This window comes from Octopus bimaculoides, chromosome 10 (assembly GCF_001194135.2).
Source record: "Octopus bimaculoides isolate UCB-OBI-ISO-001 chromosome 10, ASM119413v2, whole genome shotgun sequence".
Lineage (NCBI taxonomy): Eukaryota > Metazoa > Mollusca > Cephalopoda > Octopoda > Octopodidae > Octopus > Octopus bimaculoides.
In genome coordinates, this window is record NC_068990.1 from 84905771 (window position 1) to 84919837 (window position 14067).

Here is a 14067-nt window from a genome sequence, read left to right on the forward strand (position 1 = left end):
AGACAAAGACAGGCAGAAACAAGGAAAATGCCCCTTGTATCTGAATACTATGCAAATATTCTTTTAAAAAACTTTTCTTTTAATTTTTTCAAAATTTAATTGTTTTCCATATTCACAGTCTCAATGACTGAAACCGAAAATTATTTCAACATTTTCTACCTTGACTTTTTTTCCATATATATATATATATATATATATATATATACATACTATGCTTTGACAGTTTTTGTTTTCAGCTAGACACCTTTCCTATCACCAACTACTTAACAGCAAGAGCTAGGTACATTTTATTATGTCATGAGTATTAAAGATGGTTGTCTATGGTAAGACAAAATAGTCTGCTTTATCCTGCATCAGTGATTTTGTTCAGCATTCTCATGGACCCAAATGGGTTACCTGCACTGAAGCTTATGGAGACCATGTCTCCCCATTTGTTTATTTTTATGTGATTTCAGTATATTACTGGTACTAATTTTATTACCTCAAGAATGATCTGAACCAAGTTCGATAAAGCAGTCAATCCTGCCTCAACTTCTTTGACTACTAAAATCCAAAACACAAATGAGAACACCTCTAATTAGTTGCTTGATCTGCTCAAATTCCCATGAAATAGGCCCTAGCAACTTAAAAAAAAGAGGAGACCTTATCCAGGGATCTGTTGTCCTGAATAGATTATGCCTGAAACAAAAAATGGGCAAACAGTTTGAACTCCTTTGGTTGCAGTTTGACCTAGTGCTAAGCAGTCATCATCATTGTTTAATGTCTGCTTTCCATGCTGGCATGGGTTGGATGGTTTGACTGAAAACTGGACGAGCTGGTGGTGGGGACGCACCAGGTTCTGATCTGATCTGACAAAGTTTTTACAGCTGGATGCCCTTCCTAATGCCAACCACTCCGAGAGTGTAATGGGTGTTTTTTACGTACCATTGACCATGACTACAGTCTCACTTGGCTTGACAGATCTACACAAGCACGGTATATCGCCAAGGGTCTTAGTCACCTGTCACTGCCTCCATGAGACCCAACACTCAAACAGAACATTTTACGTGGCACTGGCACAGGTGCCAGCCAGACGGCACTGGCATTGACCACAGTAGCAAAAACAAAAAGAATACAAATGATTTTGCCATCAGTATTAATTCATAGCACACCATCATCATCATTCACAGTCTAGTTTTCATGCTGATATGGGTTGTAGAGTTTGACAGGATCTAAAGAGCTGGAGGTCTTCATCATGCAGCACTACTTATTTCAGCATATTTACTACAGTTGTATGCCTTTCTTAATGATAACTCTATTACAGAGTGTATTGGGTGCTTTTTTCATAACATCAGCACTAGTGATGATCACCAGGAAATTTTCAAGGTTAAGGGTCCAAAGTGGCTCCTATAGCAGACGCAGAACAGAAGAGAGAGTGGACGATGATTCTAGGCAGATGGATGGTATGAGAGGCTGGTGGAGTATGGTAAAGAACAGGTGAGAAGGCAGGGATTAGCGAAGCAATGTTATAGTTTATATTTAAACTGCTCCGTTAATTTGACAATTATGTTTTTGAATTAGTAATTATTTTTATGCATAAAAAATATAGGGAATTAAAAACAAAACGAAATTTGATTTCACTAATTATTGTAATAAATAACAAAAAACAAACAGATACAAAAAAGCCTTTATCATGTAAGATAAATTTGTGTTAGTAGTAAACCTGTCTTTTATAACACATACATACATACACACACACACACACACACACAAAGCATACAACCTTGACAAAAATTCCACTTGTTCATCTGGTCTGATGAATTGATTGTGGTAAATGTGAAGTGATAAAAATATTGATTTTAGTCACTTGTATTTTCATTGTATAGTTTACATCTTACATGAAAACTGTTTTAGTTGCTTTCTTTGGCTTTTTTGAAGAATGAAACATCTTTTCATTTATTTACATTTTATTTTTTAAACTTCAGCAGATTGACTATGATGATTCTTTGGTACTAATTATGGTATAAATGGACCTGTGGCCAAAAGTAAATTTCGCTGAGTAAAATGTAGGCCTAAAACAGGCGTTGATTTAGTAGGGAAAGTTCCAAGAAGTAAATTTGGGTTGTCGTTGCTGAAAAGAATAAAACAAAAATAATTAAATATAATAAATTGAAATAATATGACATTATATTCTTACAAATTAAACCATTTAAGTACAAGAACAAATTTAAATTGACACTTACACATGAATTGTGCTTGGAATATTAGTGTCACCATCTGAATCTTGATCTTCAAAAACTTTTGTTACATCCCACAGTTTTACAGAATTGTCCAGGCCACCTAGAAAGAGCAAGGAAATTAATCAGATTTAGGACTTCAAATGGAACATTGCACTATCCTAGTTTTTTTTCTATCCCTACTTACTTCTGCTTACCTCATACCCTGAGGTGCCACTGGAGACCCCATCACCACTATTAGCTCCTCTATAACAAGAGCCAGACCTACTCCCCCTACTGGTTTCTCATTGACAACAATAGAATTTGTAAGAAAACTAATAAATAAATAAATTGAATTGAATTCAGTACATGTTTGGTGCTCAACTTATTGCAGTGAAAACATGCTATAAAACAAACGAAACAACATCATCATCATCATTGAAAGGTACTTTATTTTATTGACCCCGAAAGAATCAAAGGTAAAGTTGACCTTAGTGAGATTCAAAGTTAGAATGTAAAGTGCTGGAAGAAGTGGTGCTAAGCATTTTGTTCAAAAACGATTCTGCCAACCCACCCACTATAGCAATAAAAAAAAAATTGCTTACCAGAGGCCAGAATAGCTCCTTCTTTACTGAAACATAATGAATACACTGTGCTTGAGTGTCCCTTCAGTTGAGCAACCAGGTTCCCATTTGCCATGTCCCATAAATGAATAACTTTATCAACACCTAAATTACAAGGGAACATAAAAATATTGTAAATTCAATACAGCAGGGTATGTGTATATGTTTACATGCATATATAAGCATGTGTAATTATATATATACATCAGAGAGAGAGAGAGAGAGAGGGGGGAGAGAGAGGGGGGAGAGAGAGGAGAGAGAGAGAGAGAGAGAGAGAGAGCTGTAGTAAAATTCTAGTGGCAATAAAATGTTGCAGGAGATACAGCAATGTATTGTATTGAAGGAAAAAGTTTTATTCTTATCCCTGACTTGAACAAGTGGAGACAACATAGAGTAGAGGAAACTCTTGAGTCTTGCTGAAGACATGACAACCTCTTTAGTGTTGATGGTATGAGGAAATACATTCAGTCCACTGTAATGAGGCTGGTGCTAGGAAGGGCATCCAGTTGTAGAAATCATGCCAAATAAGAATGCACAAGCAGGATATTGTCCTTCAACCTATCTCGGTTAGTAGTGACTCCAGGTAAGAAATGGGTTGAAACATGACAACACAGGAAGCCTATGCCAACACTAAAAGCAGACATAAAATGATGACTGAATTAATTTGAACCTATTAACTGAATATATTTGGAAAACACCTACCTGCTGAAGCAAGGTAACGTCCATCAGGAGAAAACTGCAGGACATGGATTGAGGCCTGTTTAAATATAGCAACAAAACAAAATCAGTGACGTTCAATAATTGCAAAAAAAGGAAAAAAACAAAAACAAAATTAAAACAAAAAAAAAGGGGAGGTCATATTTGTTTATGTTGCTCAACCTACTAAAAATGGCAGCTAAACATCCCTAAAACTACATCTTGCCATCTTAAGGAAATGAACGACATTCTGGATAATGTATTTCTAGAAAAAACAATAGCTGAGAGAACAGGATGATCGTGGCCGGAATGTTTTGATAATAAACCTCTTTGATCAAACCTGGCCAAGAGCCAAACAGCAACTACTGCATTTTAACAACATTAGTATCTCGATGCAAAAGATTTTTCAAAACATAGTTCAAGAGTCATTGATTTTTGATAGGTCTTCTAGAAATAACAGTCAAATCTCTCCTGTCTATCATCTCACTATCTTTAAAAAGGGAATGATACATTAAATAACATAATCCAAGATAGTCCTAAACAGATGGAAGTGTCATAACAAGAATGCCTTTGATCTTCAGTCTATTTAAGCAAGGTTGACTCAAGGTTAAACATCTACAACATTCACATCAAGTTTTGTGTAACAGTCGTTGTGACCTCTTGTTTTTATTGGGTTTGAAACAAATAGAGACTAGATACTTCTCTTATTCCACTAGAGTTAGAGAATAGATTTACTTACCTTATGACCAGTCATAAAGCGAATGCAATCTCCAGTTAGGACATCCCAGACTCGAACTGCTCGGTCACTAGAACCAGTAGCTATATAATTGGAATTGGGGTGAAACTGGACACACTGAAATGATTTAATTCAAAGGAAATTGAAACACAACTATGAAGGAATGAACCCACTGATATTTTATCATCCACATTATTATATGTAAATTAGCAATTAAGATTTAAATGATATTAGACACTGATTTGAAACAAAAAGGAACAAGAAGATAATGCATCTATTGCTTGGTTACAATAAAGAAGGCCTATCAAGCTATCTTCTGAAATCAAGTATTATGTATAACTTCTGCTGTTTTAAGAGTATTGTATTATCAAGACAAGATAATTCATCAGTAAGGATAGGTTATTCAACAGGTGTCCAACACAAATATCTTATCTCTGTTTTGTGTTAGCAAATGGAAATAACATTGAAAAATACCTTAAGAATGAGAACCCAGGTTCAAAATTTCTCCAAGACACCTGATGAAGGCTGGAGAGTATACCAGCCGAAACATTGTGTTAACAAACAAACAAGATGAGGACAAATATCTGTCAAATGTAAATAATGTACATAATTCCTCATGTCTTAAATATAGAACTGTATTTCCAGTGTCATGTATAATAACTGTCCCAGTATTTAGATTTAATGAGTGTAAACACTAAAGGTGGAAAAATAGAAGAGTTTTGTTCATATGTAAATATAATCACTACATTTATTGTCTTCTCTGTGCAACTACCTAATATTATTTTCTAGAGACTATAGAAATAGCTTCAATATTGTCTGATGAATGTTTCAATACTTCACATACTATCAGTTTTAGATTCACCTACATGATACAGAGTGACTCCTCAAAGGAGCTAAATATTCATCAATGTAGAGGACAAACTTAAACTAAACAACATTAGGAGATAATCAATACATTTGCAAGATATGGGGAGATATTAAAAGTAATGTATCTTACATCAACATCACATAAGTGGTCTGCAAATATTCGCAAAGGTTGTGGATGGTCTGTTGACCAAAGACGAGCAGTACGGTCATGACCAGCGGAAGCAAAATACATTTTATGAGGACTGCAAAGAGAAAATGCATTTGAAGACATTAAATATTTAAAACATTAGTTCATTTGATTATTCTGGAAAAAAATTAAGTCCACAAAGAATAAAGAAAGATATATCTGAGTAAAGATTTAAGTTTTTTTAAATTTTAAAATATTCCCATTTAGAAATTCAGATAAAATTTGTTTAATACGTTAGATTAACTAATGATGATGATTGAGCGGGGTGAGAGTGATGAAGACAAATATAGAAATATTTCATTTCAAGATTATTGATAGTGAAAAGAAATAAGAAATAGTACTAAATATGAGATTAGTAGTCCAATAAAACAAGTTTACTTTAGTACTAGTCCATTTTAACAGCATCAACATAAAGCAGTAGTGTTTTTTTGGTCAATATAAAGATCTTCAACCGAGAACAAGAAAAAAAAAAACAGCCTGGTGAGGGTTAACAAGTATGTAGAAAACGAATATGAAAAAAAAATATGCTTGCTGACGACCCTGGGGGTGAGGAGTCGGGAGGGGACTTTCGGAAAATTCACAGGATCCGATTTTACCGGAAGATCAAGGAAGACACAAGAGAAAAAGATGAAATCAGAGCTCAGAGCTTTGTATTTCATGGCTAAGAGGGAAACTATCACATGTGGTGATAGACTGTATCCCAGGCATAACCAACCCACACTTGCAAAGACAACTGGACTGTAAAATAATGATGTTGATTAATATACATGTTCTCGCCCACAGGCACAGTGTCTTTTCTGCATTGAATAATAGTTCGGTGTCCTTTATTAAGGGAAAATTCTCGTCACTTAGCCAAAGTGAGTCATATGCTTTGACGAAGAAACAGTGAATACAGTCGCTTGTCAAACACCTCAACAACACAGCTATTGCTCCTGTATGATTTACGGATGTGTGTGTGTGTGTGTATGAAAGAGAGAGAGAGAGAGTAAAAACTTACCTAAACTTGACATCCCATACAGGATAATTGTGACCCTTATAGCAGACTAAATTTGACCAGGTCATTAAACTCCAAAGGCGAACTGGGAGCAGAAAAAAATTATAAAGATGAAAATAAGTGTACATATAAAAAGAAAAATAGAACAAACTTCTAAATTTACAATGCTGTTTATGCCTAGATAGAACTAGAAAATATAACTACAGTTTCTTACTGACATCTAGAGCTTGCCTATCTGTATTATATCTGTTTACTACCCATCCATCCAATATCTATATATGTTTGTGTGTGTGTGTGTGTGTGTACATACACACAAATATTGCAGTTTTTAAATGAAAGATGAAATTACTATTCATTGGTACTACATGGCATAGAGATTTTCTCATGTATGGTTGGGTGGTAAGAATTTGCATTCCAGCCACTGCATGGCACCTTGAGCAAGTTTCTTCTATTATGGCTTCAGGCTGACCAAAACCATGCATGCTTGTGTCTGGGCCATACCTGCACTTAAAATGTATATTTAGGAATAAGATACTTGGAGACAATCAGCGATAAACTCAATAAAACCTAAGTAAGATGTAAAACATTTTCTTTCTTTAAAATGAAGTTAACAAGCTAAACAATTATAATTGTGTTAATAAGGAGTCATCTCAAATATCAAGTCAATAAGATTGAAATGTCTGATTTTCTAATGCACCAAGTTTGACAGTCGTTAACACTAATGTTTTGTCCTGACAATTCTTTGTCTTACAACATTGAAGAGTTACATCATCACTTTTCGAAATGCAATTCATGGTATCTGATTATGTTGTTTATGAATATGAGTTCTGTTGTGGAACCAATGCATCCCAGACAGCTCGAAACATCAATGAGGTGTTTGGTGAAGACGTGGCGAATGAGCATACTGTATGTTGATGGTTTGAGAAGTTCTGGTCTGGTGACTTTACTCTTGGAAATCAGCCCTGTGGTAGACCTGAGACCAAGGTGGATAATGATGAGCTGGAAACTGTAGTGGAAGCGGATACATCTCAAACCACGCGTAAGTTAGCAGCAAGGTTTGATGTTTCGATACCAACAGTATTGGATCATCTAAAACAAATCGGCAAGGTAAAAAAGCTGGACAAGTGGGTACCACATGAACTGAACGAGCATCAAATGACACATTGTCTTGAAACCTGCTGTTTTTGGCTGTCATGGCATAAAAGCAAACCATTTTTGCATTGTATTGTTATGTGTGATGAAAAATGGATTCTTTTCAACAATAGCAAGCATAGTGGTTGGATAGAGACGAAGCGCCAAAATACAATCCAACAAAGAATATTCACCAAAAATAGATAATGGTGTCTGTTTTGTTGTCCAGTGCTGGTGTCATCCACTACAACTTCATGAGACCTGGTAAATCAATTACAACAGATGTATACATCAGCCATTTGGATGAAATTATGAGTGAACCTGCAATTAAACAACCAAGATTGGTCAACAGAGACAGGCCAATTCTCTTGCAAGACAATGCTTGACCACATGTTGCAAAAGAACACTACTCAAGTTACAGAAACTGAACTTGGAAGTACTCTGTCATCCACTATATTCCCCTGACCTTGCACCAACTGACAATCACATTTTCCAGGCATTAGACAATGTTTTGCAAGGAAAAAACTTCAAATCTGAAGAAGATGCAAAAACAGCCTTTCAGGATTTCATTACCTCTTGCTCTCCAGGATTCTTTGCTGCCGGCAAAAATAAGCTACCAATAAAATGGCAAAATTGTGTTGATAATTTAGGTGCATACTTTGATTAACTGCATTGCTTTTTGTTGAGATTCAAAATTGGACATTTCATTCTTAATGACCTGATATTCAGACATTTAACAGAAGGTATGTATTTCTTACTTGTCCCATCGGCAGCAGAAGAGACTAAAAAGTTTCGATCAGGGCTGAAACTGACTGAATGGATAGAGTTACTATGACCAAGCAGTGTTTTGGCATCAGTGCTTGACCTATCATCCATCATTCTTTCTAGAACATCATCTGCAATAAATAAATAATAATAATAATAATTAGGGACAGCTAAGATACTAAGGAGGGTTTTTGGCATCTAAGGTTACTTGTTGTAGCCCAACGTTAGGACTTTTTCTTTTCCAACAATCTTATCTGTTGTGTGTATATGATGATGATGATGATGATCATAATAATAATAATCCTTTCTGCTATAGGCACAAGGCCTGAAATTTTGGGGAAGGGAGACTAGTTGATTACATTGACCCCAGTGTTTCATTGGTACTTAATTTATTGACCCTGAAAGGATGAAAGGCAAAGCTGACCTCGGCAGAATTTGAACTCAGAACGTAGTGACAGACAAAATACTGCTAAGCATTTGACCCAGTGTGCTAACGATTCTGCCAGCTCACCACCTGAACAATAAGGATGATGATGGCTTCAAATTTTGGCACAAGGTCAGAAATTTTAAAGGGGTGGGGACTATTTACACCAGTTGAGACTATTTACACCAGTAACTTGACAGGTACTTAATTTTATCAACTCTGAAAGGATGAAAGGCAAAGTTGACTTTGCTGTGATTTGAACTCAAAATGTGCCATAACTGCAGCATCAGGCCCTGAATTGTTTCTTGCACAGGCAAAAGGCCAGTGATTTTGAGGGGAGAAGATGGTCAATTAAATCAACCCCAACTCCGGACTGGTACTTCATTTTCTCAACTTCAGATGGATGAAAAGTGAAGTTGACTTCAGATGGATTTGCACACAAGTAATAATGATTTCTCTCATGGGTACAAGGTTAAAAACTTGGGGTGGAAGGGAAGGAACAGCTCAGTACTTAACTTATTTAATTGACCCTAGGAAGGATGAAAGGCAAAGGTCACAAATTTAGGGAAGGAGTGTAGTCTATTTATAGTAACCTTGGAATATCGGAAGGTTGGAATGTCTTTGATCAGAATAGACTTGGAGTACCAATGGTTCAGACAGACCTGGAATGCTTTTGATCAGGACAGACAGAGAGTGCTTTTGATTAAGGCATGTGTTGGGTACCTGTGATCAGAGCAAGGGCTGGAATATCATTGATCAAGACAGACTTGTAGAACAACTATAATGATTTTCATTTCCTAGTTGCTAAAGTTCCACCTTGAAGAAGAAAAGCAATACAATAACAACAAACTTATAACTTACCAGCTTCTTTATCAATGATATTTAATTCATTTGAAGTTTTAACATTACGTAGCTTTGCTGGTGTCAAAGCCCACACACGTATCACTCCATCACCAAACCCAGCACATAATAGGCTGGAGTCATCAGAAAAATCTACAGCAGTAACTCTAGATTGAAAAAAAGAAACAAATTTTAAATGAAAGAGAGAGAAGGGAACGCAGGGCAGAGGAAAATATAGGGAAAGAGAAAAGGGCAGTGAGAGAGATACAGAAAAACAACAACTCAGCTAGTAAGCTATGGTTGTTGCATTAAGTATATTTCACATTCCCTCCAAATGTAACACATTATGTCTTGATATTATTTAGTGCAGGAAACCAGCATCAGTTGTCAAGTGATGTTGGACACACACACACACACACACACATATATATGACGGGCTTCTTTCAGTTTCTGTCAACCAAATCCACTCACAAGGCTTTGGTCAGCCTGAAGCTATAATAGAAGATACTTGCCAAAGTAGGACTGAACCCAGAACCATGTGGTTGGTAAGCAAGCTACTTACCACACAGCCACTCCTGCATCTGCACATAAATTTTAACAACCAAATCTTCTATGGGCCCCAGTTTAAAACCACTGAGTTGAACAGTTTGACAGGATACAGTAAGCCACAGAACTGCACTGTGCTTTATGTCAGGTCTGGCATGGTTTCTATGGCTGTGCCCTTCTTAATACCATTAATTAAAGGTATTTCAACAAAATTCTACCTTTTCGTCAGGCACAGTCTATTTAAACTGACTTTGTCTAATGTGATATTCATGTTTTAAAACAGCAGTATAACACAAGGGAGACTTAGCTGCTATTTCTAGCAAACTGAGTGACTATGTATTCCCTAGAAAAGTTCATGTTGAATATGAGTAACACTGACCTAACAAGACTGGGTAAACAATGTAAAGGCCATAAGGCACTGTTAATAATCAGTTTCCTAAAACAATATCTGACTTACCCTTGGTAGGAGTTCATGAAAGTATAGAAACAAATTGATGGCATTGTATCAGGGCCAAGCTTGATTCTCTTCATGGTCTCACGAAAAGCATTGATTTTTTCCAGTTTGTCAAGATCCTTTCTGAATATTTAAAATAATACAAATGAGTTCAATAAAACAAAGAACAACATAAATTTTTAATGACAAAAACAAAAACAAAAAACAAAACAAAACAAAAACATTCTAATTCATTAATCCTCATTCTCTATCTTGCTATCATAATATAATCTCTGTATAAAAAACTACTCCTAAGTCTTTAATCCTGACCCAGTAAAAAGTATCATTGAGAATTAATGTTTGCCAACACCATAGAAGTTAATAATTGCAGAAGTTCAGTGGTATTTCCATGAAAATCCATTTTCTTCACCTCAAATCTGTTAAAATAGTTTTGCACAGGATTATTTTTTCAGGTTGCAAAACAAGAATTCTACAGTTATACAATCTTCATAACACAAATGACACAACAAAGAACAAATATTACAAAGTGAAAGTCATGAATAGAATATATGTTATTGAAGTATTTACAATTCTGGAAGAGGTATCCTAGCGTTGGATGGAGCATTTGGATCATTTTTCGATTTCTTCAACTGTAGAGGGTCTTTCTTAGGTTTTTTTTTCTAGAATGAGCATAAAATAAATATATAAGTATGGAATGAAAAAAACAAACAAACAAAATGAAAAAAAGAGTAATTCAGTAAATAAATTCAAACTTTGCTTTAAATGAATCTTAAAAACATGGTTTTATGACTGTGGTAGCAGTGGTTGTTATTATTTAGGCTTAGTTCAACTCTGATTGAGCTGATCTATGGTTAAAACATTCCACCCTTGACATTTGCTTTTTAATGAGATACAGCATTTCTAGAACTACATTATCCAATGTGTTTTTTTTTTTTTTAATTATTACAGGTATAATTTGAGGAAGATTTAGCTGCTATTTCTAGCAGGTCATTTATCAAATTAAATCTGAATAAACATAAATACCTTTGGCTTATCATCATCTCCTGCTTCATCTTCATCTTCTACGGGAATGTTAAGTTCTGGTTCTTTGAGTAACCCATAGTACATCCTTGATTTGTTGGCTAAACAAACAAATAAACAAATAATACATCAACTAATGCAATGGAAATGAATGGCAAAATAGTAAGAGTTAGCCACTGGTGGTTTGTTACCAGTCATTTCCAGAAGGCTCACTGATTCTCATTTTCTGAATTTGTCGTTGCCAGTGCCCCTGGACTGGCTCCTGTGCAGGTGGCAGGTAAAATACACCATTTTGAGCGTGGCCGTTGCTAGTACTGCCTGACTGGCCTTCGTGCCGGTGGCACGTAAAAGCACCCACTACACTCTCGGAGTGGTTGGCGTTAGGAAGGGCATCCAGCTGTAGAATCTCTGCTATATCAGATTGGAGCCTGGTGTAGCCATCTGGTTCACCAGTCCTCAGTCAAATCGTCCAACCCATGCTAGCATGGAAAGCAGATGATGATGATGATGAATGAGACAAACCTTAATATAATATACAGGAAAAAATTAGAACAATCTTAACTTTTTTTTTAAGGAGCTGTCATAGAAGAAGGATAGCACCATCCATCCATCCAAACTGGGTGGAAGAAATTGGAAACTTTGAGTACTTGTACAGAAGAATCTTGGCTAAAGGTACCACACAAGGTGGTGGTTTCAAACTTGCTGATGGATTAATCTGCTTCTCTGTAGTTGGATCCCTTTTTCAGCTATGCCTCAATTTAGCATGTTCTCTGGTCTACCTCCCTTGTCAGAGCCTGACATGTCAAATGATTCCTAGAGAGAAGGTCATCCTGTCTCAGGTCTTGTTGGTATAGAATTATCATTGATGCTTCTGTATCTTTGCTTTTTTCTAGGTAAGGGCACTGACCCTGTGGAAACCCATTTTTATTTCTGTAAAAAGGTGGTTCATATTAGTCTGGCCTTTATCCTTTGAGAGGCCTAACAAAGAACAAAGAGCTTGCACTCCACTGGCATAGCTCAATGACCATAACATCATAACAAAGACTAGCTCCTATGATGGCAGTCTGGATCTGCTAAATAAAAATATCAACGAGGAACCAATTAATTAATAAAATGTTTTTTTAATTCTTTTTTGTATTTTTGGTTTATTTTGAAAATAGGCAGTAAATTGTTGTTAGAAATGTGGTAATAAAATAGTTGATTCACTCTAAGATGTTAACATACCTTCTCTTTTTGCTTCTCCCAGAAAGCCTCCAGCTACGGCATCAATCTGTTGCTTTGTACGAGGTACTCCATCATAAACTGAAATGTTGGTAAAATAACCATTTTAACACAATGTGTTAACATGTAAACGGCCCCTTTCCCCAGAGAAGAAAAGATTTGGTTGCTATTTCTTGCACGCCCTGCTGCCACATAACAGGTATTTCGAGTCCTTTATCGCAAACAGCTGTTACGTGGTAGCAGAGTGTGTTAGAAAGAGCAGCCAAATCTTTGGAGATGAAATACATTGAATGCACTCAAAAGAAACCCATGGAAAAAAACTATTTCACACCAAGGTTGCGAACGGGTCTTTTACAAAATACCATATTTTTAAAGTCATTTTTACTTTAAAATATTTTGTTCACCAAAATGTGTCTAATGGAAAGGTTAGAGTCTCTTCCCTTTCAGGGTCAAGTTATTTTCGGAGTATTTTTACCATTATGCACCGTTTCGGGTATTTATACTCCAAAACCCTGACTGGTCCAATTTACACAAAACTTTTTTTTATTCCGTTTGTATTCTCATTTAAGGAGCACTTTACTTTCAAAGTATTTTCCCATTAGGTGCCAGTTTGGCTGTGTAACATTACAAGCAAGCAAAATTGAACTTCCCTTTTAATAGTATATAGATAGATAGATGAATACGAAACAGACTCACCATCAATAAAAAGATGTTCTTGGATAATATTCAACAAAAGATTCAGTTGTTTGTCCTGTAGGTGTCTTTTCAATTGGTTGTAAGAGTCACGTGACATCTTTATACTAAAGCTGCTTGATCTGAAATAGTTTGCAAAAATTAACACACATTTTGAGCTTAATCAAGCATTCTAAGGAGGTGCTTGACCTGCTGGAAATAGTAATCAAATATCCCTCATATCACACCTAACAGTCCTCATAAAAGGGAAAGATATCTTGAATAATGATTTATTGATTTTGCCATCCATTAATAATAATAATAATAATATGCATGGCCCTGCTCAGTATGTAGAAAAGGAGTAGGTAGTAACTCTATAAGATGTACCCGGTGCAAGCTATGGACACATAAGAGGTGCAGCAACATCAAAGGCAGGTTAACTAGCAAGTTAGTTTTTGTTTGTGGCAGATGTTCAGGTGCAATAAAGACTGCAAACAAACAGGAAACAACTTCTATCTCATTCCAGGGTGAAAAACTAGAGGTAGTCGATAGCTTCCGCTATCTGGGCGACCAAGTTAGTAGTGGGGGTGGGTGCGCTGAAAGTGTAGCTGCTAGAATAAGAATAGCCTGGGCAAAGTTTAGAGAGCTCTTACCCCTGCTGGCGACAAAGGGACTCTCACTCAGAGTAAAAGGCAG

The 14067-nt window shown here is 36.0% G+C and overlaps 1 protein-coding gene across 1 annotated transcript in view; it reads right to left on the minus strand.

Moving 5' to 3' along the window:
* Positions 1 to 1652: 1652 nt before the first annotated feature.
* Positions 1653 to 14067, minus strand: part of LOC106871336 (transcription initiation factor TFIID subunit 5) — a 19909-nt gene continuing 7494 nt past the window's right edge. The window contains exons 6-19 of the mRNA XM_014917736.2: positions 13396 to 13514; positions 12703 to 12780; positions 11482 to 11579; positions 11026 to 11117; positions 10462 to 10581; positions 9480 to 9625; positions 8188 to 8325; positions 6302 to 6383; positions 5248 to 5359; positions 4254 to 4367; positions 3521 to 3575; positions 2801 to 2923; positions 2223 to 2319; positions 1653 to 2110 (exon numbers count right to left, since the gene is read on the minus strand). Coding sequence (XP_014773222.1) covers positions 1996 to 2110; positions 2223 to 2319; positions 2801 to 2923; positions 3521 to 3575; positions 4254 to 4367; positions 5248 to 5359; positions 6302 to 6383; positions 8188 to 8325; positions 9480 to 9625; positions 10462 to 10581; positions 11026 to 11117; positions 11482 to 11579; positions 12703 to 12780; positions 13396 to 13514 — 1489 coding nt within the window. The 3' untranslated portion in view covers positions 1653 to 1995. The remainder of the gene's footprint in view (positions 2111 to 2222; positions 2320 to 2800; positions 2924 to 3520; positions 3576 to 4253; positions 4368 to 5247; positions 5360 to 6301; positions 6384 to 8187; positions 8326 to 9479; positions 9626 to 10461; positions 10582 to 11025; positions 11118 to 11481; positions 11580 to 12702; positions 12781 to 13395; positions 13515 to 14067) is intronic.